Below are 24,247 nucleotides of genomic sequence, written 5' to 3'. Positions count from 1 at the left end.
ACTTGAAATAAGAGAAGACTTGATTTGAAATAAGTGTTTGTCTAAATTAAAACATATTCATAGAATAGTTCTGAAAATATATATAAGACATGAAGTAGCAGAACATATAATACCATAATACTTACATGTAACTGCCATATTCATTTGAAGGCTCAACAAAGGATCAAAGTTAAATTATATTTAAACCTACTATAGCTGTTTAGACAGGAAATATATTGTCTTGTTCACGTTTTTAAATTGGAAGTTTCGTATTTGCTGTCATTTTATTAAAAATATTACGATTGTTTTTTGAATAAAAGTAGCTGGAATAGTCAATTAATACTTCAATTGTTTTTGTATTTTCCTTATCAGGAAGATGAGGTGATCATTTTATATAATTAACATGTAGTTTAATGTTATTGATGTGCCTACATGTTGTGTGAAGTGAATTTTTCAGATGCATGTGGTGTTTCGTTTTGATAAAAATCATGTTAGCTTATTTGACATTAACAAGGCTTTTATTTAGTAAATTATTCTTTTTAATTGATAACGTTTAAAAATGAGTGTAAAGACATAGCTCAGTCTGTGCATGTTCATGTAGTTTTTGATTGCATGCAGATGTGTTACTTTCTACTATTTAAACTGGTTTATAGCTAAAATAGCTTTCAATGTATTTAAATTTGAAAAATCAGCAAAATATTAAATTAGTATTTCAGAACATAGTTAGTATTCTTCTAAGCCATAGACCACTGCAAACAACTTTTCTGTTTCTTAATTACACCAAGAAGTTAACTAGTATATTTCTCTAAATAAGCCTGTTTATAATAGGGAAAATGCTCCTGGTTCTGATTTGTCCTGTACTCCTGTCCTTCTGTCATCCTATTGCAAGGACCTCTATCTTTTTTCAGCTGCTTGGGGTTAGAAGGATTCCTTTGTATTAAGTGCTCCAATAGCTCCCTTAGCCAAAGTCTTCCTTCCCCCTGCTCATTATCTCATATTTCCCTGTCCTAAGCAGTCACATTCTCTCTAGCTTCTGCTTTCTGAAGATAGTTTGAAGTTTGCTGTGAAATTTAAGTTTAAAGATCATGCTTCCAAGTATCAAAAATTTAAATTAAGGTTCTTGCAAGGCCTATATTGTATGAAGAACTTGGATCTACTTAGTTTGGCATGCTTTTGTATGCTTTTTGATATGACTTATCCTTGACTGGAAATATTTGCTTACATTTACTTTAAAGCACTTACATAGAATTTTTGGGTTTTGTGTTTTATAGTATCTTAAAGAAGGTTCCTTGAAGGATCCACTGTTAGATGATCATGGAGATTTCAACAGAATGTGCACAGCTATGAAAAAGATTGGACTGGATGATGAAGAAAAACTTGATCTTTTTAGAGTAGTGGCTGGTGTCCTTCACCTTGGAAATATCGATTTTGAGGAAGCTGGGAGTACTTCAGGTTAGATCAAAATAGAAATTGTTTTTCCTAAAAATACTGAAAATGCCTCTTGATTAGAGACATTCCCTTTGCATGTGAATTACTGCTTTTGAAAGCTTCTTTGTGTTCATGGGTAATTCCATTTTAATTCACCCCATTTTGAAGTCAAGTTTATCTATTTAAAGTTGTACTTCTTTCCATGCTCTGAAAGCAAATAGAGTTGCACTGAAACTGTTCAAGAACCTATTCTGTGAAAAGTTTCATATAAAGAAAAGAGGCATTTTGTATTTTAATGACAGCTTTAAAGTCCAACTTCTCTCTAATATCACAAAAAGATCTTGACATTAGCAACTCCATCTGTAGGGAAAGGCATTATGTTCTTTGGCTTCCAAAAATAACATCATGTTAGTATTTTGAGAGATGAAAAAAAAAGAGTTACAGCAAAAACGTAGGTAAATATAACTTCCTCATTTTAAGACGTTGCTCACAAGATGAAGCAGTACAAGTGTAGTTGGGACTTAATTGCAGAATGTGCATGAAGGTTGATGAAGGAGATTTAATGATTTGGGAATTGTCCTTATTACCTTACTACTGAAATCAGCCTCTCTAAATTGAGAACTGCTGTCCATATATTCCTGAAGGGCTGATTCCTCTGGGTCTGGATGTACTACAAATACACAACTATAGTAGAAAACATAAGTATGCAGGTCTAGCTTGTGTTGCAAGACAGAGTGAAATTAGTTCCTCCTGGTCCTACTTGTATGTATAGCTGTTGGTGCAGCTGTTTGGAAGAGCAGACCAAAGAACATTTTAAAAGGTGTTCTGAATGATGAATTAAATGAGTGCTAACCTTACAGGTTCACTAGCTCCTGACCCCAAGTACAGAATCAGCACAGTACTGTCCAAACATTCTGTTCAGAAGAGATCATGGGTGGGCTCCAGAACCATGTGTCAAATCAGGGCCAGTGCTGAATTCAAATTGGGTAGCTTAGGGTTGGCATAGAGGTGAGTTGTTTTGTTTTTGGTTTTTGTTTTCCTCTCTCTACTCTATAGATCAAATGACAACCTCCCCAGTCTCAGTTCATGCTGTTGCCATCTTCATGAAGATGACAGAAATGAACATGATTAATGAGAATGAATCTGGGAAGATGCAGGTGTAGAGATGGGTAGTGGCCTCATGTAGCTCAAACCAGTAAGATTCCCAGAGAACTTCCCTGTTTGGGCCTTTTGTGAGTTGTGACGTGGGCATTGACCAGGTTAAACAGTGAAAGAGGTGCAAATGTGAGTTTGAGGAAGAAATGAATGAGAAGAGTGGGAACCACAGATGGTAAGGAAAGTCAGGGTTTAGAGAAGGAAAAGTCACCAGAGAACTTAGGACCTCTAAATACTGAAATTCAGACCCACTTTTTTTCTGGAATAAGTTATAGATCTCCTAAAATGTAAAGGAACTTCTAAAATGTAAATTAATGTATTGAACTTCTAAATTCCAAATACGTGTTTTGTTTTTCCCTCACTTTGTGTGTCTATATACAGGGTGTGTTTGAACTGCTTCAGGCAGTCTCTTACCAGAGAGAGACTGGTAAGACCCTCTAGAGTTCTGTTGCTGCTCTACTGCAAGCAACAGGAAACACTTGTAAATAAGTGCCAGATTTTACTAAAGTGGGTGGTGTGCCAGTTGGAGATCTCTGCTGGCCGAGCCCTGGCTCTGAGGCAGGTGCAGAGTAGCAGGACTGCACCTTCTGGCTGTTTACCTGGACATGTACACAGCCTCATCTGAAAAATCCAAGTGCCAGGAGCCTGCCCTAGCAGCCACTTCTGCTGCATTGCAAGGGAGCCTGGAGGATTACAGGAGCATCTACGTTCAAAAGTTTTAAGTCACTAGAGTTAGTTTGTAGGAGTTAGCACTTCTGCATTTTGGGATAGTTCTTCCCTACAAGCAGCCTGGACAGCGTTCTAGAAATACGGAATTTCATGGATAGTTTTTGGGCGAGATGTTGTTTTTGTGTTTGATTTGAGGGGGTTCCCTGGGTTCTGTGAACTGTCTCTTGGCACCGAACTGCTCCGAGGTGCTGTGCAGAGGCAGCGGAGCCTCGCTGAGGGCTGCTGCTGACGCTGTGTGTCCGCAGGGGGCTGCACGCCGCGCGCGCGGAGCCAGGCGGCGCTGGAGCGCTGCGCGGCCCTGCTGGGCCTGGACGAGGACGACCTGCGCGGGAGCCTCACCTCGCGCGTCATGCTCACCACGGCAGGGGGCGCCAAGGGCACGGTCATCAAGTGAGTGGCGGCGCCGGCGGGAGGGGCGGGGCGGGCCGGGGCGGGCGCCGCCCGTGAGGGGCCGCCGGCGCTGCTGCCCAGTCGGGGACCGGCTCCGCGCTTCCCCTGCTCACGCACCGGCACAAGGGGCCCCAGCTCCGCTTAACCAGCTGCAGGGCGGAACTGAGGTGCGCTCGCACCAAGCGCAGCTGTCTAAAGCGCTTCTTTTAATGGCTCACCGAGCACAGGTGCACCCTCTTGGTCGTAAAGAAAGCACAGTTATACACTTACACTAGCTGAAGGCTAGCAGGCGTACAGCACTTTGAATAAGTAACTCCTGTGCTGTATAAAATCTCTCATGTGTTAGTGAGTACGCTGTGTGGCCAAAGAAAGTATAGCAGTCAGCCGGTTAAATCCACAGCCTGCACAGCAAATTTGATATGCTAAATCATTTATTAGATACACTATCAAGGAATGTCAATGTGGTGCCTGAAGTCTTTCAGAAGATGCTCGAATCTTTCTCCTGAGGGCTGCGCAGTGCTCCCGTGAGTGCTGCCCTGTAATAATTAGGGCTGGGATGCTTAAATCAGAGGGCAGGATGGCCACCCTTCTTAATGTCTGAGTGATCACTGTCCTTGTGTTTGTCATATGTAATTCTTCTGAAATCAAGCTTTAACTTTAAAAACACCCCTGCAAATGGTAATCCAGAAATTGCTGGTTTTGGTAAACACACATTTAATCTTGACTGTAAACAATGTTTCACAAAAACATGGATAGAAAGTATGGGGTTTTTTTTGTTTGTTTGTTGTTTGTTTTTGGTTTTTTTGGTTTTTTTGTTTTGTTTTGTTTTGTTTTTTGTTTTGTTTTTTGTTTTTTGTTTTTTTCTGAAGCTGTTATCCAGGTAACTTCCTAGGCACAAAAGCAAGATAATGGTTCCTTTCTGTATGTACATGGAAATGAATTAAGGGCAAAGAGCCCGTATAAATATGGTTCTGGTGATAACATTTCAAAAGCATGAAATTTATAACTCTTGCAAAACTGAGTTTTATGAAAATGACAATGCAGTTACCTTTTATTTATGAAAAACCTCTAGCTTCTACCACAAATTTTCTCTTGCTGAGATTGATCCTAGCATGCAAGCTGTCAGGGATGCCTGCAACTGAATTGTGTGTTTTAACATTTAGTTTTCTGTGTTGAGTATTTTCTGGAGTTCACATAAAAAACTGAGCTTGGACTAAGCAGTTTTGTGCACATTAAAGTAATTCTCAGTGTTCACCTGAATGCATCAATCTTTTAATTAGGAAGCTAATGAACACTCCTTGGAAGAATACAGGTGTGCTTTTTATTAACAGATGGAAACAATCTGATTGTTTTAGTGAATTGGAAATACTTTATTCACATTACACCAAATGTTTAATATATGAAACTCATCATTATCTGTATTAATGGGGTTTATTTGAGTTCCTTGCATATTTTGTCTTGGCAATTTCTTTGGAAATTTATTACAGAAATTATTATTATGGAAAAAATTCTAATGCAGTGACAAATGGTAAATAATGTTGGGGGAGCAGGAGAGGGTGATGTGTTACTCTGCATTTAGTTAAAAGCTCAAGATTTAAACCTCTTAATTGTGTATTCAAAAGTCCATTTCTTGAGAGTAAATTCTTCTCTCCCTGCCCAATGTAAATTCCTCCTTTCTCTCCCCCAGCAGTTACTAGAAATTGGGGACTTGAGTCGTTGTCCTCTTGCTGCCTTATCAGATGATATGGAGTGTTATAAGTAATTTTTTCCCCTTCATTACAAGCTTAATGTATACGAAGATGTCAGTCTTGCAGGAAAAAGTGTCTCCAGTGGAAAATATTGACTGAGCTTTTACTATTTGCTCTTTTCCAAACCATATCTAAATTGACAGCAAAATCTTTGATATATTCATCCAGAAGAAGCTTTATCAGTACACTAGAGTAGAAAATTTCTTGTTGTACAGTACAGATGGCACTCATAGTAATTCATGGCAATATGAACATTGCAGGTTTTGAAAGTCAATAACATTTTTTACTTAATTCAAGTTGGGATGCACAATAATTGCTGATCTTTCTCTGTTGACTTACTGCTTACCTGGTTATTCTCCATCTTCCATTTGCATTTTTAAATTCTTTTCAGCTTACTACCACCCACTTTCCTTTACTGAAATATATCTTGTGGATTTTTACATTATGAATTTTTTGAAAATAATCCTGTATGCTAATCTTGTTACAAGATTTTCTACTTTCTTAATTCAGTATTATTAGAGCCCGTTTTTTGAGAATACCCTTAGTTTCACATTCCTTTTAAGTGAAAGTGTTAAACAGAAGCAGAAGGGCTTTGAACGAATTGTATCCATGTCAGATTCAGATGGCACCCCACTGGAAATGCTCTCAGGGAACTGCTGATTCAGCCTCTGAGAACAGATTCCTTTTGGCTCTTGTACATGTAACACAGACATAAGGCTTGTCTGTATATTTTCCTTTTGAGAATGTTTGGTGGGACATACCAAGCTACCACCATTATGAGGCACACCATCTGATCACTCCTCAAATCACAGTGTCAGGGAAGGTTTCTTAATTTTTGTTACAGTTTTGAGTTTACTTTGGATTAAAACTGTAAAGATTTTCTGATCAGCAAATTTATCCTGATAAGCCTGTAGTGTTATTAGCACTGTGCAGTTTCAAAAGTCTGCAAACACAAGGAGCTATGTTTTTATGCCAGCAGATCTTATTTTTCCCGTGTTTTATTTTGGGGATGTCAAAAATGAGTTCAGCAGACTCCTTACACATCTCAATGATTATTGCATTAAGCCTCTTTTGCTAGCATTTTATAAACTTGTGCATCTAAAAGCAGACATACTCTAATAAATACACCAATATCACTTTCTCACATGGCTTACTGCATGTAAAAGTGGATTGGACTATTTTAGATATTTGTTACATAGACACAATTTTTCTATGGTAGTGTGGTTTAGAAACTACTTGACTGCTATCAGTGTTAGAGTTTTGACAAGTGCATTGGTTTTTTTTGTTCCAGCAACCCAAAGAGCTGCTCATTTCTCTCTCTTTCTTAGGGACCTTTTGTGTGCAAGTAGATCATGTGAGTCCTAATAGGTCACAGTGAATAAATAGCTCAGCTGAAATCACTGTGCTCAGAGTATAACAAAAGCTTTGTTCTGCTGGGCACAGTGGAGCCAACAAGGAACAGTAGGAGGGTGATGCTAAATGCAATCTCTCTGAATTTTATTAAATAATCATGTGCAGTGAATTGCCTGGGGGACTTGACAGCTGTGCTACATCTATCTGTCTTTGTCTCCCAAAACCCCAAAATAATTACCTTGCTGGATGGTGTTTTTACCATCCATGTGAAGTGTATTTACAGAGAGAAATAATGTGTTAGGATTCAAAATCTGGTGCTTCTCTTAGACTGTAAATGTGCTACTGTGCTTTTCTCTTGCTCAGTTTCTTCTTTTCCTAGAAGACTTTCACAGAGGACTCCATCATCACAAACTAAATTATTTTACAAGGTGAAAAAAATTAACTTGCATCATTCCAAGTCCTTCAGCTTCTTTTGCAGTACATTTTCTACCAAAATGCATTTTTTTTTAGTGATGCTACTGAAGTGTCCATCAGAAAAACTTTTTCAAAACTTTTTTGAACTTTAGCTTTTTTCAACTTACAAATATGCTGCTTATATTCTTTAATTATGTGGAGTATTTAATTAGGTAGGGTTACTTAATCCAGGCTACTTTATTTATGAACCAGTAACCGTATTGGATGACAGTAATTGATGGATATCGCTTCACCTGCTCTCTCCCTCAGTTGTTGTCAACCATGGGCAAATTATACATGTTTTTAATTAATTTGTTCTGGAATATATCTGGGAACTGCATGGAGTTTGCATGGAGAGATTTTGTCCACAGACTCAATCTACCCCATCCATGCTTTCCCCTAGGTCTTAAACTTTAGATCATTGGAAACCTTGGTGAAGAAATTGGCATGAAGACCAACAAGGGGTTTTTTTGCAGCCTTACAAAAGTACTTAGAATTTGGCAAATTTTTTCTCCATTGCATCCAAGTAGCTGATAAATTCAGGAGAGGGAAAGAAGGTAAAATGGAGGAAGGAGAATTTATCTTTTCCTGTTCAGGCAAGAAACAAGAGAAAGAAAGAGATTCATTTGTCTTTGTGCAGACCAAAGAAAGGAAGAGCTGAGGGAAAGCAAGTTCATGAAAAGAAAGCTGCTTGTTCTGAACATCAGTTCTGTGATGGGGCTCTTGTGTATCTACTGTTTCAGGGCATTTTCAGCATTGTTTAGTGGTTCTGAACTTTCAGTTGTGCAAAATGCTTTGCAGGGTTACATTTTCTTTCCATGCATGTTTGTTGCATACTATGAAATTTAGCAGCAAGGGTTTGTGCAGTCTTTAGAATTGCACTTAACAGTGGCAGAATTTGCTATTTTGAACACTAGGACCATTTTGTAAATACATGCTCTGGCAGTACAACTATTTTTCATGTTGTTTAAAAAAGAAGTAAAAAACATAAATGATTTTCATATATTATATTATGTAATAGGTCTGCAGCTGACAGGAATTAGTATTCTGATCTCTTAAACGTATCAGAACAGACTGCAAAGGTACCTTCCTTCTATTTATAAGCTGAGATTTCTGTCAGTACTCATTACCTTAAGATAAGATAGATACTTAGTGGAAGACAAGATTGTGTGTTAAAGCTAATTACTATCAAATGTAATGTAGCTGCAAGTGTCCTTTGGGAATGGAGACTCTGGTTCCATGGCTTACCAGTCACAGTAGAAAGTGATCTCCATCACTGTCATGATTCTGCATCAGAAGTATTATCTTTGTAGAAATAAAAAAATAGTAATTATTACTTAGTTAGGTTAGTGCTTATGAATTCTGGGAAGTGAAGGAAATTATGCAATATGGATAAGCTGTTGTTGTGGTTTAACTCCAGCTGGCAATTCAGCCCCTTGTAGCCACTCACTCCCTGCCAGTGGAAGGGAAAAGGGGAGGGGTAAAAATGAGGAAACACATGGGTTGTTGATAAAGGCAGTTTAAAAGGTAAAGCAAAAGCTACATGTGCAAGCAATGCAAAACCAGGAATTCATTCTCTACTTTCTGTTGGAAGGTCAGTGTTCAGCTCCCCAGGATAGCAGGCTTCATCAAGTGTTGTGGTTACTTAGGAAGACAAAACTTTAAATTCATAGAACCATTCTCCTTTCCCTCTTCTTCCTTCAGCTTTTATTGCTGAGCATGATGCCATATGATACAGAATGTCCCTTTGGTCAGTTGGGGTCAGCTGTCCCAGCTGTGTCCCCTCTCAGCTTCTTGTTCACCCTCAGCCTCCTCACTGGTGTGATGGGGTGAGGAGCAGAAAAGATGTCAGAGCAAAAACTGAACTTTAGGCTTTATTCTAACATAACAAATCATAAGTAAATAGTTGAAATATTTTTGTAGATGGTGTTGTATATAGTTTAAATACCTTTCTATGGACACTGTCAGTAGAGTTTCTAATTATTTAATAAAGAATTATGAAAGCATCTGAATCTCACTTCTACTGATGGTAGCAAAACATTATTGTTTTTTACAGCTAAGATAGTCTAACTTGGCAAGGTTGTTTCCTGCCTTGGCCTAGAGATCAGGGAGGGTTTCTTAGGTCCTAATTTATGGTATTGGAAAGGCTGTTTTAAGGTTTAGAGTCTAATCTCAGCATTTCACAGTAAAGAATTCTGAAAAATAAGATCTGTATCTTGTTTTTTAGGGTACCCTTGAAAGTGGAACAAGCAAACAATGCTCGCGATGCCTTGGCTAAAACTGTGTACAGTCATCTGTTTGATCATGTAGTGAAAAGGGTAAACCAGTGTTTTCCATTTGAAACTTCCTCTTTCTTCATTGGAGTTCTAGATATAGCTGGTTTTGGTAAGTATGCCTAAAATAATTTCTAGTTGTCACTTTTTTCCACCAAAGATTCAATAACAAATTCTGTAATGAAGGGTGGGAGGGGTTTTCTTTTTGGTGTTGATGGTTCTTGTAAAGCTTTTGCTTTTTGCTTCTTTGACTCACTAAAATTCAAAACAGGGCATGTTTTGTGATGTGCTCTAGTCCTGCCAAGGTTGTCCGGGGGAGCATCCTTTGGTTCTCAGGTCTTTAGAGCTTTGATATCTACTGCCAGCCTGTTGTATCATAGATGCATGAGGGTGTATTGGTACAATTTCACTGTCTGGTAGCATCTTGCTTTGGTTTGCTGCCAACTGTCTGTCATTTATCTTAGAAATATCATCTGCTGCAGTATTTTTAGATGGCTTGTGTACAACTTGGAAATCTGTAAAAGATTTCATTTTGCTGAAAGAAATGGCTATGGATCTGAACACATCTTTAAATATTAGCACTGTGAAGCTTCTCTTATTTACTATTTAATTTAAACTCTTGGAACAGTGTTTTATCATAAAAGTTTAACTTCTGTCTTTCAGAGTACTTTGAACACAACAGTTTTGAACAATTCTGTATAAACTACTGTAATGAAAAACTGCAGCAATTTTTTAATGAAAGAATTCTGAAAGAGGTATGATATATTTAATGTTATATTTAGGAATTGGTTTTTTAATGTTTCAGGAATTTTTTTTTTTTTGCTGAAGAGATGCCTTAAGTAGCACTGCTTTTCATAAGATTACACATTTTGTTTGAAAAAAAAAATCAGTTGATACACTGTTTCCATATTATGTGACATCTGGTTGTGTCCGAAAAGAATGTGGATTTTTGAAAACTAGCAATGAGCTATCCAGAGATTGGATAATTGCTAATACCTAATGAAAATATTGACTTAAACAGGCTTGTCATTAAGGTGTTAAAGTTGGAATACATTAGGCTGTGTGAGAAAATTCTCAAATGTGTGTTGATTCATGCTATATTTTTTAAAAATGCTTTTCCTGGATTTAAATTTTTTTTTTCCTAGATTTTTTTTCAGTTAAAAAAAAAAATTAAGAGTGGTATTTTCTCTTTTGAATTACTTTAGGAACAAGAACTTTACCAGAAAGAAGGCCTGGGGGTTAATGAAGTTCGTTATGTAGATAATCAGGACTGTATAGGTATGTACATCTTGTATTGTCAAGCTTTTTGTTACTGTCATGGGGAAAAAACCTTCAAGCAGAGGAGGTGAAATATGCATAGCACTAGCAATTATATGGTTTTATATATAGCCTCATTCAATTCACATTCTTTAGAGTTCATAGGCATTTCTGCAGTACAAGCATAGCAGTTTCATCCTTTCCACAGGAAAAAGTTTGTAGTAAAAATTCCTCTTAAAAGAGCAGTTTCATAGAGAATGGAAAAAAAATTGCAAAACTGTGAGTTTGTGTCTAATATTTTCAAGACCATGAATTTCTGTGTCAGCTTTCAAGGGCTTTGGAATATGTGTGTGAGAGGTCAAGGCAATTCAGTTGTTAAAAGTTGTGAAACCACCACTGTATGTTAAATGCTGGTCTGCCTTTCCTAAAACAAATTTCTACTTCTCACTGGGTCATGTTACCAAATGGAAATATTAACCTTTTAGTTTTGACATGTGGTAAAATGTGTATGAAAAGCTTAAAAATCTCCCCCAGCAACTGAAGCTAGACCTAGGATCATACTGTAAGAAGACTTAGGCACTTTTTGGATGACTAATTTCAGCTTGAGATCAAGAGTAAAAATCAAACAATTGGTTCCTGATCTTTTTCTCCCATGTTCCACAAGCTTAGAACTTCTAGATTTGATGGATATCCTATACATACCTATTAAGATCTACAGAACTGATTTGCCATGACTTCTTGTATTTTGTTTAATGGCTTTCCATAGGTACTTTTGTAGAGAATCAGATCAGCAGCATTTCGGTGTGTAATGTTCAGTAGTGATACAAGTTGATATATTCAATTTCCATAAATATATGGGGTTTTTTTATTAACAGATTTGATTGAAGCAAAATTAGTAGGTGTACTGGATATTTTGGATGAAGAAAATCGTCTTCCCCAACCAAGTGACCAGCATTTTACTTCAGCTGTGCATCAAAAACACAAGGACCATTTCAGACTCTCGGTAGGTTTATTTTTGTTGTTTGTCTTGTTTTAATGAAACAGTTCTTGGAACAGTTGATAGTAACACTTCAATGTAATGAAAATCTTTCATAAGAAATCTCATACTGCCCAGTCTGTACAGTCTGTACCTCTTTGTTAAGGACAAGTTTGGTGATTAGATTTGATGAAAAGGTCACTGAAGACTTCAAGCAATTCTAATATCCTGCTGAAACTAAAGCCATATTCTTGACTTGCATTTGAAGTTTTTTAACATGTGAAACATGAAAAGGAAGTAAAAACACATTTTAATTTAGATTGTTTCATATCAGATGAGTTATTTTGTTGTTCTTTTAAAAAAATTCTTGCTTTGGAGAACATTTGACTCATGTCTAGTGTCTAGCTAGCACTTCAGAGATGAATATAGGAATCATACTAGGAAAATTTTTTTGTTGCTTATTTTTTAACATACAGCACTGTCTGGAAGATTAAGGCAAATTGTTGAAATTTATATCCATGTGTTGAAATTTAAAAAAATGCTGATAAAATGCGAGCAAAGGAAACCATCATTTAAAATCCATTTACCAAAATTGTCATCCATTTGCCTTGTGTTAAGTTTCCACTTAATCCCGCTGGCCTGAATTGGTATGCAATGAAACATTCTGGTGGTATGTGTATGGTCAGCTGGTGCTTGCCTGTTAAGATATACCATCTAAAGCCGTATCTTGAGCTTCAGTCTAATCCTATTCATTTAACAAGGTTTTTCATCAACTGTCAAATTTATGATAAAGAAAGTGTTGATTAAAGGCACAACCAAAATCAACTGGCTGGTGTTAGCAATCCTGGTGACTTGTATTTTGAATGCAATGTATTTTAAGAGTGTGGAAGAGTTTGAAATTAGGTTTTTAGAACATCATGGTTTGGACAGGAATGGTAATGATCAGCACAATTTTATTTACAGGAAATATGATTTTAGCACTTAGTGCCCCTGGCAGATCACGATGGTGTTCTAAGAATAAACTTTTTCTTAGTCTCCATTGCAATACTTCTTTGTAATTCAGCTTCTTAATTCCAGATTCCTAGAAAGTCTAAATTGGCCATTCACAGAAATATCAGAGATGATGAAGGCTTCATTATCCGACACTTCGCAGGAGCAGTATGCTACGAGACGGTAATTTTATCTATGGAACACTATGTTTATTATGTTTTGTAGAACATTTATATTTTTTCAGTGCATATAGCTTAAATGGCAAAATTTCTTGTGATCAAAAGAGAAGTTCAAACATTTATATGTCTAAACTTAGAAACTAATTTTTTGCACATTTGACAGAATTGACAGTTTCTTTTAACTTTTCAGGTTACAGCCCATTTTAATGAAATGTGTTTTGTGTAAAAGTTTGTTTCAAATCTATAGGTAATGGCGTCAGTATTAAATATACTGATTCACAGCCTACTGCCAATTTTGCATCAAAAGGTGTTTACTTCCTGGGGACAAGAATAAACTATGTGATATAAAAGTGTTGTTAGTGAAGAGTACCTTTTTGGAAGCATGATTATCCTTGTACACAGTCCCCATCATACTTTGTGTTTTCCGTTTCTACTGGCAATGGACTCATTCGCGTAAAAATACCCTCAAAATACATTCCAGATTCTTGTGCTGTTTTGACTATTACTTATTGTACAAAAACATTGTAAGACCTGAAGCCAGTATCTAGACCATCAATTTTCAAAAATGAAAGTTTAAGATAAAATGAAGATCCATAAGGTCTTTGTTGGTGTATAACTTCAGCGTGTATGAAGGACGCTACTTGCATTACTTACTTGGCTGCATACATATTCCTCTCTTGTGTCTTCATGGCCCAAGGAAACTTTGGAGGCCTGTGTTAGTCCTTTGATTCTTATCAAAGAAGAATCCCACCCTTTTGTGTGATATCTGGCGTTTTCTTCAAAGCAGTCTTGGCATCTTCTGTTCATTAATATCAAAGTCTCTATTAAGTTGCACCAAAAGCTATTGAGGATTTTGTAAATGGGAAATTGGATACTAATACATTGACTTCTTGAGTTTCACTGTAATGTATTGTTCTTCTCTAAGTTAGTGATCCACTTCAAATAAACCAGATATATAAAGTTTGTTGGAAGTGACAATATGTTTTAATAAATCAAGTGTTCATAAATAGTCATACTACTTCTAAAATAACCTGTTTTCATTTCATTTTCCAAACTGTAGGTTTAAGTGTGCACATTAATTCCCATTTCACAATAGATCTTAAGTGATATTACAAGCAGTGAAGAATTAAGCTTCTCAGAACTCCCAGGTTATGATGATGTGCTGAGTGCTGGAAGTGGAAGTCAACATAAAAACAACTGATCTCTTTAAAGGCACCAAACCTTTCTTTGGGTTTCATAATTCCAACAACATCCTTCAAATTTAAGAATGTCTTTTCTCTCTGGCATTGGAGTTTTGTGTATCCAGCTGAAAAGTTGTTTGAAATAATGTATTAATATTTACCCCATGTATTCTTGCTGATTTTTGAATTAAGTATGTAACTATATTTCCTTTAGTTTTCTAATTAGACTGAAGTAACTTGGACAGTAAAACAAATGTGCTTTTATCTCTTGGTTGTCTTTTCAGATGCAATTTGTGGAAAAAAACAATGATGCTTTGCACATGTCTCTTCAGTCTCTTATATGTGAATCCAAGGACAAGTTTGTTCGACAGTTGTTTGAAGCCAACACTAACAACAACAAGGATCCCAAACAAAAAGCTGGAAAACTCAGTTTCATCAGCGTGGGTAACAAATTCAAGGTAAAATCACATAGTAAAGAGTCCTATCTTCTTGTAATATACGGCAGTTTTATGTTACTTGAATTAAATAGAACCTAAGGTTGGGAGAGCTAGCAGTAACTTGAGATTCAGAAGAAAATTTGGTTAAATAGATTTTTTTTTTCTGTTGAATTATAAGAAACTGGTGTTTTAAGCTACATGCTATGCATTTCTGTCAAAAGTATCTTCCATAATAGTCCTTACAGAGATTATGCAGTGATTTTTAGGTCAGAATCTTTCAAAGTCACATAGAAGTCTTCATTCAAAAGTTTTGAGATGTAAATTTGGATTCTGTGAACTTTCACATTTTCTAGATGTGACAAAATGTGTTCTTCCATCCTATTGTAATTATACCTTCTAGAAGATGTATTGATTCCCTACAGTTGGCCAAACTCTCAAAATTTAGTACCTAATCTAACCATAGTTTTTCCTTTTCTGAAATATATACTTAGTCATGGCTTTCACAGGAAGATATTAATTGTGCTGAATGTTTCCTTTCCCAATACCTGAATCTGATGCTTCTCCTCATTTTCTCCTTTCTTCTGATGTTGTAAAGCTGACCTTCAAACCTTGTCTTCTCCAAGTGTTTTCTGCATCCTTTTCTCATTCAGCAGTTTTATTTTAGCTGGACTATTCCAGCTCAGGATGGCTAGAAAGAGAACAATAGGGGAATTAAGAGATGAAAAGCAGGCACATCGTGGGCTGCAGGTAAATTTTTCAGTCTTGTGGATTTACAGTTGGTAGAGCTGCAGCAATTTCAGCAAGAGCTCTTTTCAACACATCTGGGCCAGATCCAACGAAGGATTTATATGCCTTCAAGTCAAGTGCTGAAACAGTTTTGGTATGCTACCTTACCTATAGGGCCACCAAAAACCCACCTCATGTTCCTAGCTAGACTCCTGACACAGTCCCTGGGGAATGCAGGTATCTTAGATAGTCCAAAAAAACCTGCCCATAGAGTAAGACATTGCCAGTAGCAGAAGAGTGTTTCTGCATTTCTGCTCCATATCAAGGTTAAGTACTGGATCAGGACTGCAAGATAGCTTGCTTCTTGCATAATCCTATTTTGTGGCTAGCATTTGGAACTGTTTTCTTAAAAACTGTTTTCTTCAGCAGGGGTTGAAGAACAGGAAGGATATGGTAGCAGCACACTTGCTTTTTATAGCAATAGTATTCTGCTTCAGGTCTATACTGTATTCAGTGTTTTATGGCTATTTTATTTCCTGTAGTGAGCACCAAGATATTGGTCAGTCTGACAAAGGGTGTTCTCATTACACTTTTCTGGAGTTGTTTGGTTAGGTAGCCAGAAAGAAAATTTTTATGGTGCCACGAAGAGCAGAATACAGGGCCTGACTTGTAAGGTAGTGCTTTTGGCATTTAACTGGGAATTGGGCAGGCTGCTCTCTTGAGTTTTGCTCTGATGAGTCTTTTTAACTCCTTCCTATTCTATAGTAGTTGTTGAATTAAAGTGCAGCAATTGGTTTAATATAAAATACATGATCATCAGGTAGTCTGAAAAGTTGCATACAGATAAGCCATGTCCTGAGCACACCCTGCAGCCATGAGTCTGCTTTAAATGAAGCTAGGATCCACAGTTTTTTAGATCTGTATTTTAAAAATTAAATCAACTGGGGGATCTTTTGAGGTAGTTTCCTCTTCTTCCATCTGGATTTTCAGTTTCTCTTGTATTTATCACCCCACCTTCGGTCGTGCGGTCTTATGCATTATACCACTGCCCAAGGAGAGGTGAATTAAAAGGGAGGCATTTTTAAAGTGAAGCAGAAATTTTGTGGCGAACTTTTTTGGATTTCCTTTTGTTACTTTGGTATTCCCCTCTCCACATAATGTCAACACAACTAATGTCCTTCTTGGATCTGGCCCATCAATCTATAATTCTTTCAATGTTTTCAAGTTTCATGGCATTTTGAATATATGTGTTACTTCCAGTAATTCATTTAGTGTTACCTTCCCAGACACAGCATGTGATGCTGATGAACACTAATAGCCTTGAATATTTCACTTCAGATGACATCAAAATAAGGTCTTTTATCTTACTACATATTTCATCTCTTTAAGAATAACAATTCTTTGTGCATTAATTTCTAAGTCAGTCTTCTGAACTACTGAAATTAGACCGTCTTCTAATTATATCAATTATTAGATGATGTTGCAGGGACTTCTCTTTATGAAATCCTTCACACATCCCTTCCTTATAACTAATTAAAATTAATTCTCATTAATCAGTTGAGAAAATAATGATTAATTTATCATTGGATCTCTTCAAGATTATTTGAGATGATTTTACCTTATGCTAATGATGAATTAAATTGTGACAATTCAAAGAGTAGTAATTTTAGCTATATGTTTTGCTCATATACAGATTTTGTTGGAGAAGTCCACCTGAGAATGTCACTGGCTTATTTCTTGTCAAATCACAGAGTATAAGGAAGGGGTATTTTTCCTCAAGCAGAAATGTATTCTGTTGATGGAAATTAGTCTGTCTCTTGCAAGCTTAAGTGTTTCTGACTTAAGAAAACATAATTATTATGATCAAGTTGAAACATAAACAGTATGTGTAAGTGAGAACTGAGCAGGAGGTTATTAGTGTTTGTCATGCTTCTTGTGGCACTCTTTCTAACCACATCCATGTTAAATTAAAAAAATCCCAAACCAATTTTATCTACCAGAGGGACAACTGGCAGCTGTAGGTGATGCACACTACCCATACAGATCTTGTTTCTTGGATTCAAGGTAATTGAAAGATCTGGCTAAAAACAATTTAGTCAAAACTCACATCCTTTGAATTTTGCTTCCAGTGCTGAAAATGAATACGTTAGGACATACTGAATTTTGTATTACTGCAGTCTATATACTTAAAGTTTGCTAATAAACTAGAAGGGCTGGCCTAGCAGTAATTTATGTTAAAAAAAAAAAAACAAAACAAAAAACAAACAAACAAAAAAACCCCAGACCAACCTCTAAAGTAAAAATATTGCTATTTTTCTGATGTGGTTTTGGAATATTTTAAGTCCCTACCAACTACTATCAATACCAACTCTAAATTGTTTTCTCTGGTACGTTTAAGCCTCTGGTTATCCTGAAAACTTGACTCCAAATAATAGTAGTATTCCAGGCTTTTCTCATCACAGTATATTTAAATGTAACCTCAGCAAGTGTAATTTTAAAATTGTAGTTTTTTGTCATCAATAGAGAATTAAAAAGTTAGAAGTTTGGAAATAGAAATAGATCATTGCAGGTAAATGTTGACATAGCATCAAAAAAAAAAAAACCCAAAAGGAAAGCCTGGGAATATACTTTGTGTTAATTATGTAACACACAAATAATGCTTGCTACAGATTAAATTTGGGATTTCACAAATTTTCAGTTTGTTTTTTAAAAATGATTGCTGATTGGTCTAATTTTTTTATATAATTTTGTTACATAGTCATTATTTTTTATTTTCCCAAATGGACATGCATGTTTTTTGTGATAACTATGTTGTAATAAGTGACTAGTCCATGCAGTATTGTTGTACAATTAAATACAAGCAATTTCCTCAGGGCCATTCATGCACACTTGCATGATTTTGTCTATTAAAATTGGTGAATGTTTGGTTTATCAGTTCTGTCTCACTAACAATGAAAATGCATGCAGTAATGCTGTACCTCAATTTGGTGTGTATATTTCTGTTCATGCCATGGTAAGGCTCTTGAAATACCTGTTTTCTTTTACAGACTCAGTTAAATTTGCTTCTTGAGAAGCTTCACAGCACTGTAAGTATATATACAGAGGAAGGTTCACAGTTTTCTGATGTAAGGCAAAATAGATAATCTCAATATTAGGGCTTACAATAAATGTGATTAGTAATTGCTTTAGAGTTTGCAGCTATGTGGCATTTTGGGAACATCTTGTGCATGTAATGGTTATTTATTTACTGGAAAAAGGAAAACCATTCATTCATTCATTTTGAACCACCTTCAATAAAGCTGTAGAATGAAAGTTAAAAAAAGTGAAAAAGCAGTGTGAAATCTGTCTGTGCTGTGATCTCCTGTTTTGTCTCTTTTACTTTCTGTGCATTGGTTATCATTGATGACTAATTTTCAGAAAATTTAGAAATGTTTCTTAGAAGTAAGCCATTTAAGAAATAATTTATTATTAATTATTGTTTTAATGTTCCATAAAGTCATTAAAAATGTTTTTTTCATTTTGCTTTTTTTGATAGGCTGTAAATGCACAGGTGGTCAAAGAAACTGAGTCCCCTAATGAATATTTGTTAATTTGGCTGATGTAATTAGATAGTTTGTGAAATTCTCCATGTACAACATGCCATTTTACTTTAGAACTTGGAGTTGTAGGAACACAGTGCTGTTTCTCTTGACCACATGTTCTAACCAATTATAGATATTAGGTTATGCTCTGTCAAAAAAAGAAAAAGGGTGGAAAATTAAGGGAAACAAAGCAGTGGGGTGCTTGGAGTATAGCCAGCATATACAATTTTACTGTAGTCATGAGGCTGGTATGAAAGGTGATCTGTTGTACCCAGAAAATTCTGGAACTGAAATACGGTCCAGGGAAAAAAGTGTGTGGCCAGGCTTGCTGTACTCTTGAGTTTAGCTAATCCATGACTGGGGAGATATTGTTAATGTAGAGTTCCCTTGGCAGGTGCTGTCTCATTCTCAGCTGAGAGATGGAAAAAGAGAGAATATGCCACAAACCGGGATTAATACTATGTTTTCTTAGTCCCAATTTCGTTTTTGTATATGCAAAGTTGTCATTAGCAGTCACCTGTTAAAGGAAAATCTGAATAATCGGGTGGTGCTTGGCAAAATGTTATCCTTGATGAATGTCAAATCATCAGAGAGAGCAGTGATCAAAACTGTAGCGCACATGGTCATGACAGAGGAGCAGACTGGAACAACATCAGGGAAAGGAGACTGCAGCTGTGAGCCAAAGGAAGTTGTGAAAAGTAGAAGTTAAGGAAGGTCAGGTTCATCTGGCATGATTCTGATGTCAGGAGTCTGGTTTGCTCATGTGAACTCTGGGGCATTTTAGTGTTGTGACTGTGGAAGATATTGAGGGTAGTAGGATCTAGAGTCATAAATCATAGATTATATACATGTTAAGGAGAATAGTTGAGTGAAAATTCAACATAATTGAGGATCCAATTAATAGCTTTAGCATTGAGATCAGTTACATCAAGACCAAGGTTACACTGCAAAACTGGTATATGAGAGAAAAAGGGTGGGGTTGGGACTTGATTATCTTTAAGGCCCACTTCAGCCCCTTAACATTCCATGATTCTATGATAATGTCAGCATTTCTCTTTTAGAATACTATTATTTTGTATCTTTTTCCCCCCCATCCATAAGTCTTAATTATTTAACTGTTATTTTAGGAGTTTTAAAAATCTGTGTATTTTGCTAACTTCTTGCTTTGGTCATAGGGGTCGAGCTTTATTCGCTGTATCAAACCTAATCTAAAGATGACAAGTCACCACTTTGAAGGAGGACAGATCCTCTCTCAGCTTCAATGTTCAGGTAATGTATGCCTCTGGTATTTTTCCCTCTGATTTTTACTTTGGTGATTATAAATTACTGTAAGTTTGAAATATGTGGGATGAAAGCAGTATTTCCTTGCTTGATCTGTTTTCTAGAAGGTAGGTTATTTATGCCTTATAAACAGCTATTTAGATTTTTAGTGACAGCATTCATTTTAGAAATAATTCTGAATTGGCATTAGGACTCTTCTTGCAAAGAAGAGTTGCCCACAGTATTAATAGGGCACCAGTTCAGTCTGGAACAATAAAATTTAAAATTTCTGTGGCAGTTGAAGTGTTAGAAACTCCTGTAGATTTTAGAGGCAGTCAGTGTTAGCTGAGATATCTAGTAATTGAAGCACACCAGCGTTCTTTGATTTTATAGATACTGTGATTGAGTTCAATTATACTGCTTTCTCAAAAGCTTGCTTTCTCAAAAGTTTCTTCACTGTTAATCTGATTTGGAGCTGAACATCTAACATGGATGAAATGCTGCATCTTCATTATTCTTGAAATGCTAGATGCTTTCCAAATGTATAGCTTTATTTGCTCATGCACTGAACTTTTTGAAAAACAAAGACAGTATAAACAAATTAAATTTCTATTGAAAGCAAGTATGCAAAACATTAAGTTTTATGACAGGAACCACAAGTTAAGGTCTAACTTAAAAACTTACCTGCAGCCTCCGTGGATAAGGATATGTAAAATAGTGGGTAAAAACTGGTATAGCCTGTGCTGCTGAAGTAATTTGAATCTTACTGACAATGTCTAGGATTTACTGATATCCTAGTTGCAGCCAAAATGTTGTAACATTATTCAGGACATTGATGTTACATCTTAGCTGCTGATACTTTGTACTTCAAGTACACTAAATGTTCTAGCACTGTCCTGCACATGTATTTGAGGTTGTATCTGCACCACATCTCACAAATACCATTCACATGATTAAAATAAATGCCTGGTTGGGCATTATTTGGTGGTTTGGGGTGTAGATTTGGGTCTTTTTGTCTTCCCTTTAAAAATGAAAATGTCAAATCTGCTGAAAAAGAAAAAGAGGTTTTGGAAGAAATATTAGAAGAAAAATCATGGGGATGATTGAGTGTTACTTACCTCTCAAATAGGGAGAAAACCTTATGGGCTTTTCTCATGTGTTCAGTATTAACGTTTTGTGACTGATCACATAATCAAAAAATGCTACAGGCTTGAACAAATCCCAGCTGAACTTTGTGGTTTAGTCTCTGAACAATGTCTTTGAGTCTTATGTCATAAACCTACTTACTGTTTATCATAAAATTCACTGCTTAATTTGCATGTTACTGATCCCAGGTTTTGTGTATGTGTCTGTGAATTTAGGGATGGTGTCAGTTTTGGATTTGATGCAAGGTGGTTTCCCGTCACGAGCTTCATTTCACGAACTATACAATATGTACAAGAAATACTTGCCTGAAAAATTGGCTCGACTGGACCCTAGGCTTTTTTGCAAAGTAAGAAAATAATTCTTCTGTATCATCCACAAGAGAAAATATATTGTGATGTTGGTTTTCATGTTTCTTTGAAGAAAGCAGAATTTAATCCTTTCTGTTTTCTGTGTTTCAGGCCCTATTTAAAGCCCTGGGACTGAATGAAAATGATTACAAATTTGGGCTAACCAAGGTGTTTTTTAGACCCGGCAAGGTAATCTATTTCTTGGAGTTCATGATTATGAATCTTAAAATTATTTCCATTTGAAAGGACATTTGAAAGTGACATTGTTTAAGACATTGATAAAAGCGTGGCCAACCTAAATAAGGTTGCCCAGGATTTGTACAAGTAATTTTGTTCATTTTCTTTGAATAACCCACAAAATTTGTATGGATACAATTGGGTTTATAGTCTTGTTGCTGATCCTACAGTATTTCTAATGCAATGTTTGTATTCCAAGAATTATGTTGACTTTTAAAAAGATGAAGTCAGAGCCAAGAAGAAATATTTTCTAGTAAAATCTGTTTCTAACTGAAATCTCCTTCTGTGATTCTGAGCATTGCTGCTTCTATTCAGAGTAAGGAGATGAAGTTGAGAGCTATTGTGATGACAAAGGAAAATTATTGTAATCCCAGAAAAATGTTCTTCCTGTCTTATATTTACTGAAAAGCTGAAGTGCAGGATTTTCAGAAAACATTGCCTTCAATGGGAAACTTATACAAAGGTTAAAAATTGAGAAGTGCTTTCAGCTTTTATTTTTTTCCACAGATATATAATTAGATGTGCCTTGAAGTTGTGAAGGGCCAGAGTTCATTTCCAGGAAGTATAAAAACAATTGATTTTTAAAAATTTTGACAATAAGTATTTTTGGTGTTTAGTAAATGGTTATATTATTCAAAATGCCAAGTGTTGGACATCCATACAGCAAACATATAAAAAATCCACACTTGTAATTTCTGTTATCATAAAACAACAAAGTGTAATAAAATTATCTGCTGACTTTAATTGAAAGCTGATATAATGACATACAGTTTATGTTAAAAATTTTAATTCAGCATGATCTCAAACAATAATATCTAACACTCTCTGTCCTCCTAATATGTAAAACTTGTTTTAATTGTCATTTAGTTTGCAGAGTTCGATCAGATAATGAAGTCTGATCCAGATCACTTAGCAGAGCTGGTTAAACGAGTGAATCGCTGGCTTATCTGCAGTCGTTGGAAAAAAGTTCAGTGGTGTTCTCTCTCGGTGATTAAATGTACGTGTTTTATGTTTTATTAACTCAAATGTTGGTTAAAAATACAGCAAAGCAATTGTTAACACCTTGAAATGTGGCCAAGGACATGTATAGCAGATACATACTGAACTCTGAGTAACTGATTTCAAGGTTGGTGGGATTTTTCTTGAAGTTACTCTGCAGAGTAGGAATAAGGTGGTGTGCAATAGAGATTGGCACTTGTGGTGTGCTTCAGAAAAGGTATCTGGGAGATGGGGAAGGGTCTGATGCAGAATGTCAGCAATCTGATAACATGGAAGGTGAAAACTGTATTAGAATGGGGAAGAAAAGCATAAAGGCCTTATGCCAGTGCACACATGGCTGTGCATTGGGGCCAGCACAGTCTGTCACTGATTGGTTATTATTTGTTGCTGTTTATAGTGAAGCAAATAGAATTTATGAATTCTTAAGAGATTTCAAACATCAGAGATTGTAACACTAAAATCTTGGGTTTGCTCTGACTTCTAACAAAAGTTACTGATGTCTGTGAATCTGGAGGGGTGTATGAGTGTGCCCACATTTCATTGTTCCTGTTGGGTTTGGGTGGGAGCCTCTGTGCCTGGCCCAAGATTGTGAATTCTGCTATTCACAATAGCAGAATTTCTTAAATGTTTCTTAAATGTTGTGGTTCCAATATAGAAAAAGCCTCAAGCACACATAGTCTTCATCACATTTGTGACATCAAATGTGTAAGGAAGATAGAAGTTGTGTTAAACTGTATAAAACATTAAGATTCTATCTTCTGTGTGTTTACAGTGAAAAATAAGATAAAATATCGAGCCAGTGCCTGCATTAAAATACAAAAGACTATTCGTATGTGGCTTTGCAAGAGAAAGCACAAACCACGGTAAGAAGATACTCTTTCGTTGAAGAAAGTATGTTTTAAATAATATTTTCTTGGGACTGTAAGGGGAGGTTTACTTTGTTAACTAAATCTATCTGAAATCATAGAGTGATGCTAAGTACAATTGAAGGAGACTGAGAGGTTCTGTGTTCCTTCACTCTTTTCCAAGGATGAATAGACTAAATCTGAACCTTTCCTAAAGATGTTTCTTTAGCTCTTTGTTCATAAAATCCTTCAGTGGCAACCTTGTTTTTAAAAATTTTTTACTGAGTCTGTCTAATTTAATTTAAGCTCGTTAATTGTTGTCCTTTACCAGTTCACACCTTCCTTCCTTTATAGGCTCCCTTTCATTTTTATCTTAGAAATAATAACTCTCTTATGTCCTCTTGAAATTAATTCCCTTATCTGATTGCAGGGAATACTGATGGAAAAACTACTTCAATAATTAGGCTCTGCTGACGCCTCTGTTCTTTGACAGAGATGCAACTCTGTTCTAGTTGTGGGCTTCTCATAAATTCTTTTACATCCTTTGAGAATTATGTTTCATTTGAATCGTGGTATTT

General features: G+C 36.0%; 1 protein-coding gene across 6 annotated transcripts in view; it reads left to right on the top strand.

Annotated features, from left to right (window-relative positions):
- MYO6 (myosin VI) overlaps positions 1-24,247 on the top strand; it is a 103,628-nt gene that overhangs the window by 55,576 nt on the left and 23,805 nt on the right. For 4 of the 6 annotated variants that reach the window (XM_071444480.1, XM_071444498.1, XM_071444490.1 and 1 more), the window contains exons 11-24: positions 1,251-1,431; positions 3,537-3,681; positions 9,463-9,620; positions 10,172-10,263; positions 10,714-10,786; positions 11,641-11,768; positions 12,819-12,914; positions 14,376-14,549; positions 18,302-18,340; positions 20,011-20,104; positions 21,457-21,587; positions 21,700-21,777; positions 22,693-22,822; positions 23,597-23,687. In XM_071444480.1, the coding sequence (XP_071300581.1) occupies positions 1,251-1,431; positions 3,537-3,681; positions 9,463-9,620; positions 10,172-10,263; positions 10,714-10,786; positions 11,641-11,768; positions 12,819-12,914; positions 14,376-14,549; positions 18,302-18,340; positions 20,011-20,104; positions 21,457-21,587; positions 21,700-21,777; positions 22,693-22,822; positions 23,597-23,687 (1,610 nt within the window). Of the gene's footprint in view, positions 1-1,250; positions 1,432-3,536; positions 3,682-9,462; positions 9,621-10,171; positions 10,264-10,713; positions 10,787-11,640; positions 11,769-12,818; positions 12,915-14,375; positions 14,550-15,123; positions 15,276-18,301; positions 18,341-20,010; positions 20,105-21,456; positions 21,588-21,699; positions 21,778-22,692; positions 22,823-23,596; positions 23,688-24,247 lie in introns of those variants that run through there. The other 2 variants (XR_011681848.1, XR_011681847.1) reach the window with 2 other exon arrangements.

Source organism: Agelaius tricolor, unplaced genomic scaffold (assembly GCF_023055355.1).
Source record: "Agelaius tricolor isolate 1412-34295 unplaced genomic scaffold, bAgeTri1.0.p SCAF_1, whole genome shotgun sequence".
In the NCBI taxonomy this organism is placed as follows: domain Eukaryota; kingdom Metazoa; phylum Chordata; class Aves; order Passeriformes; family Icteridae; genus Agelaius; species Agelaius tricolor.
Note: the sequence above shows the minus strand (reverse complement) of the source record. Positions and strands in the feature narration are given on the sequence as shown.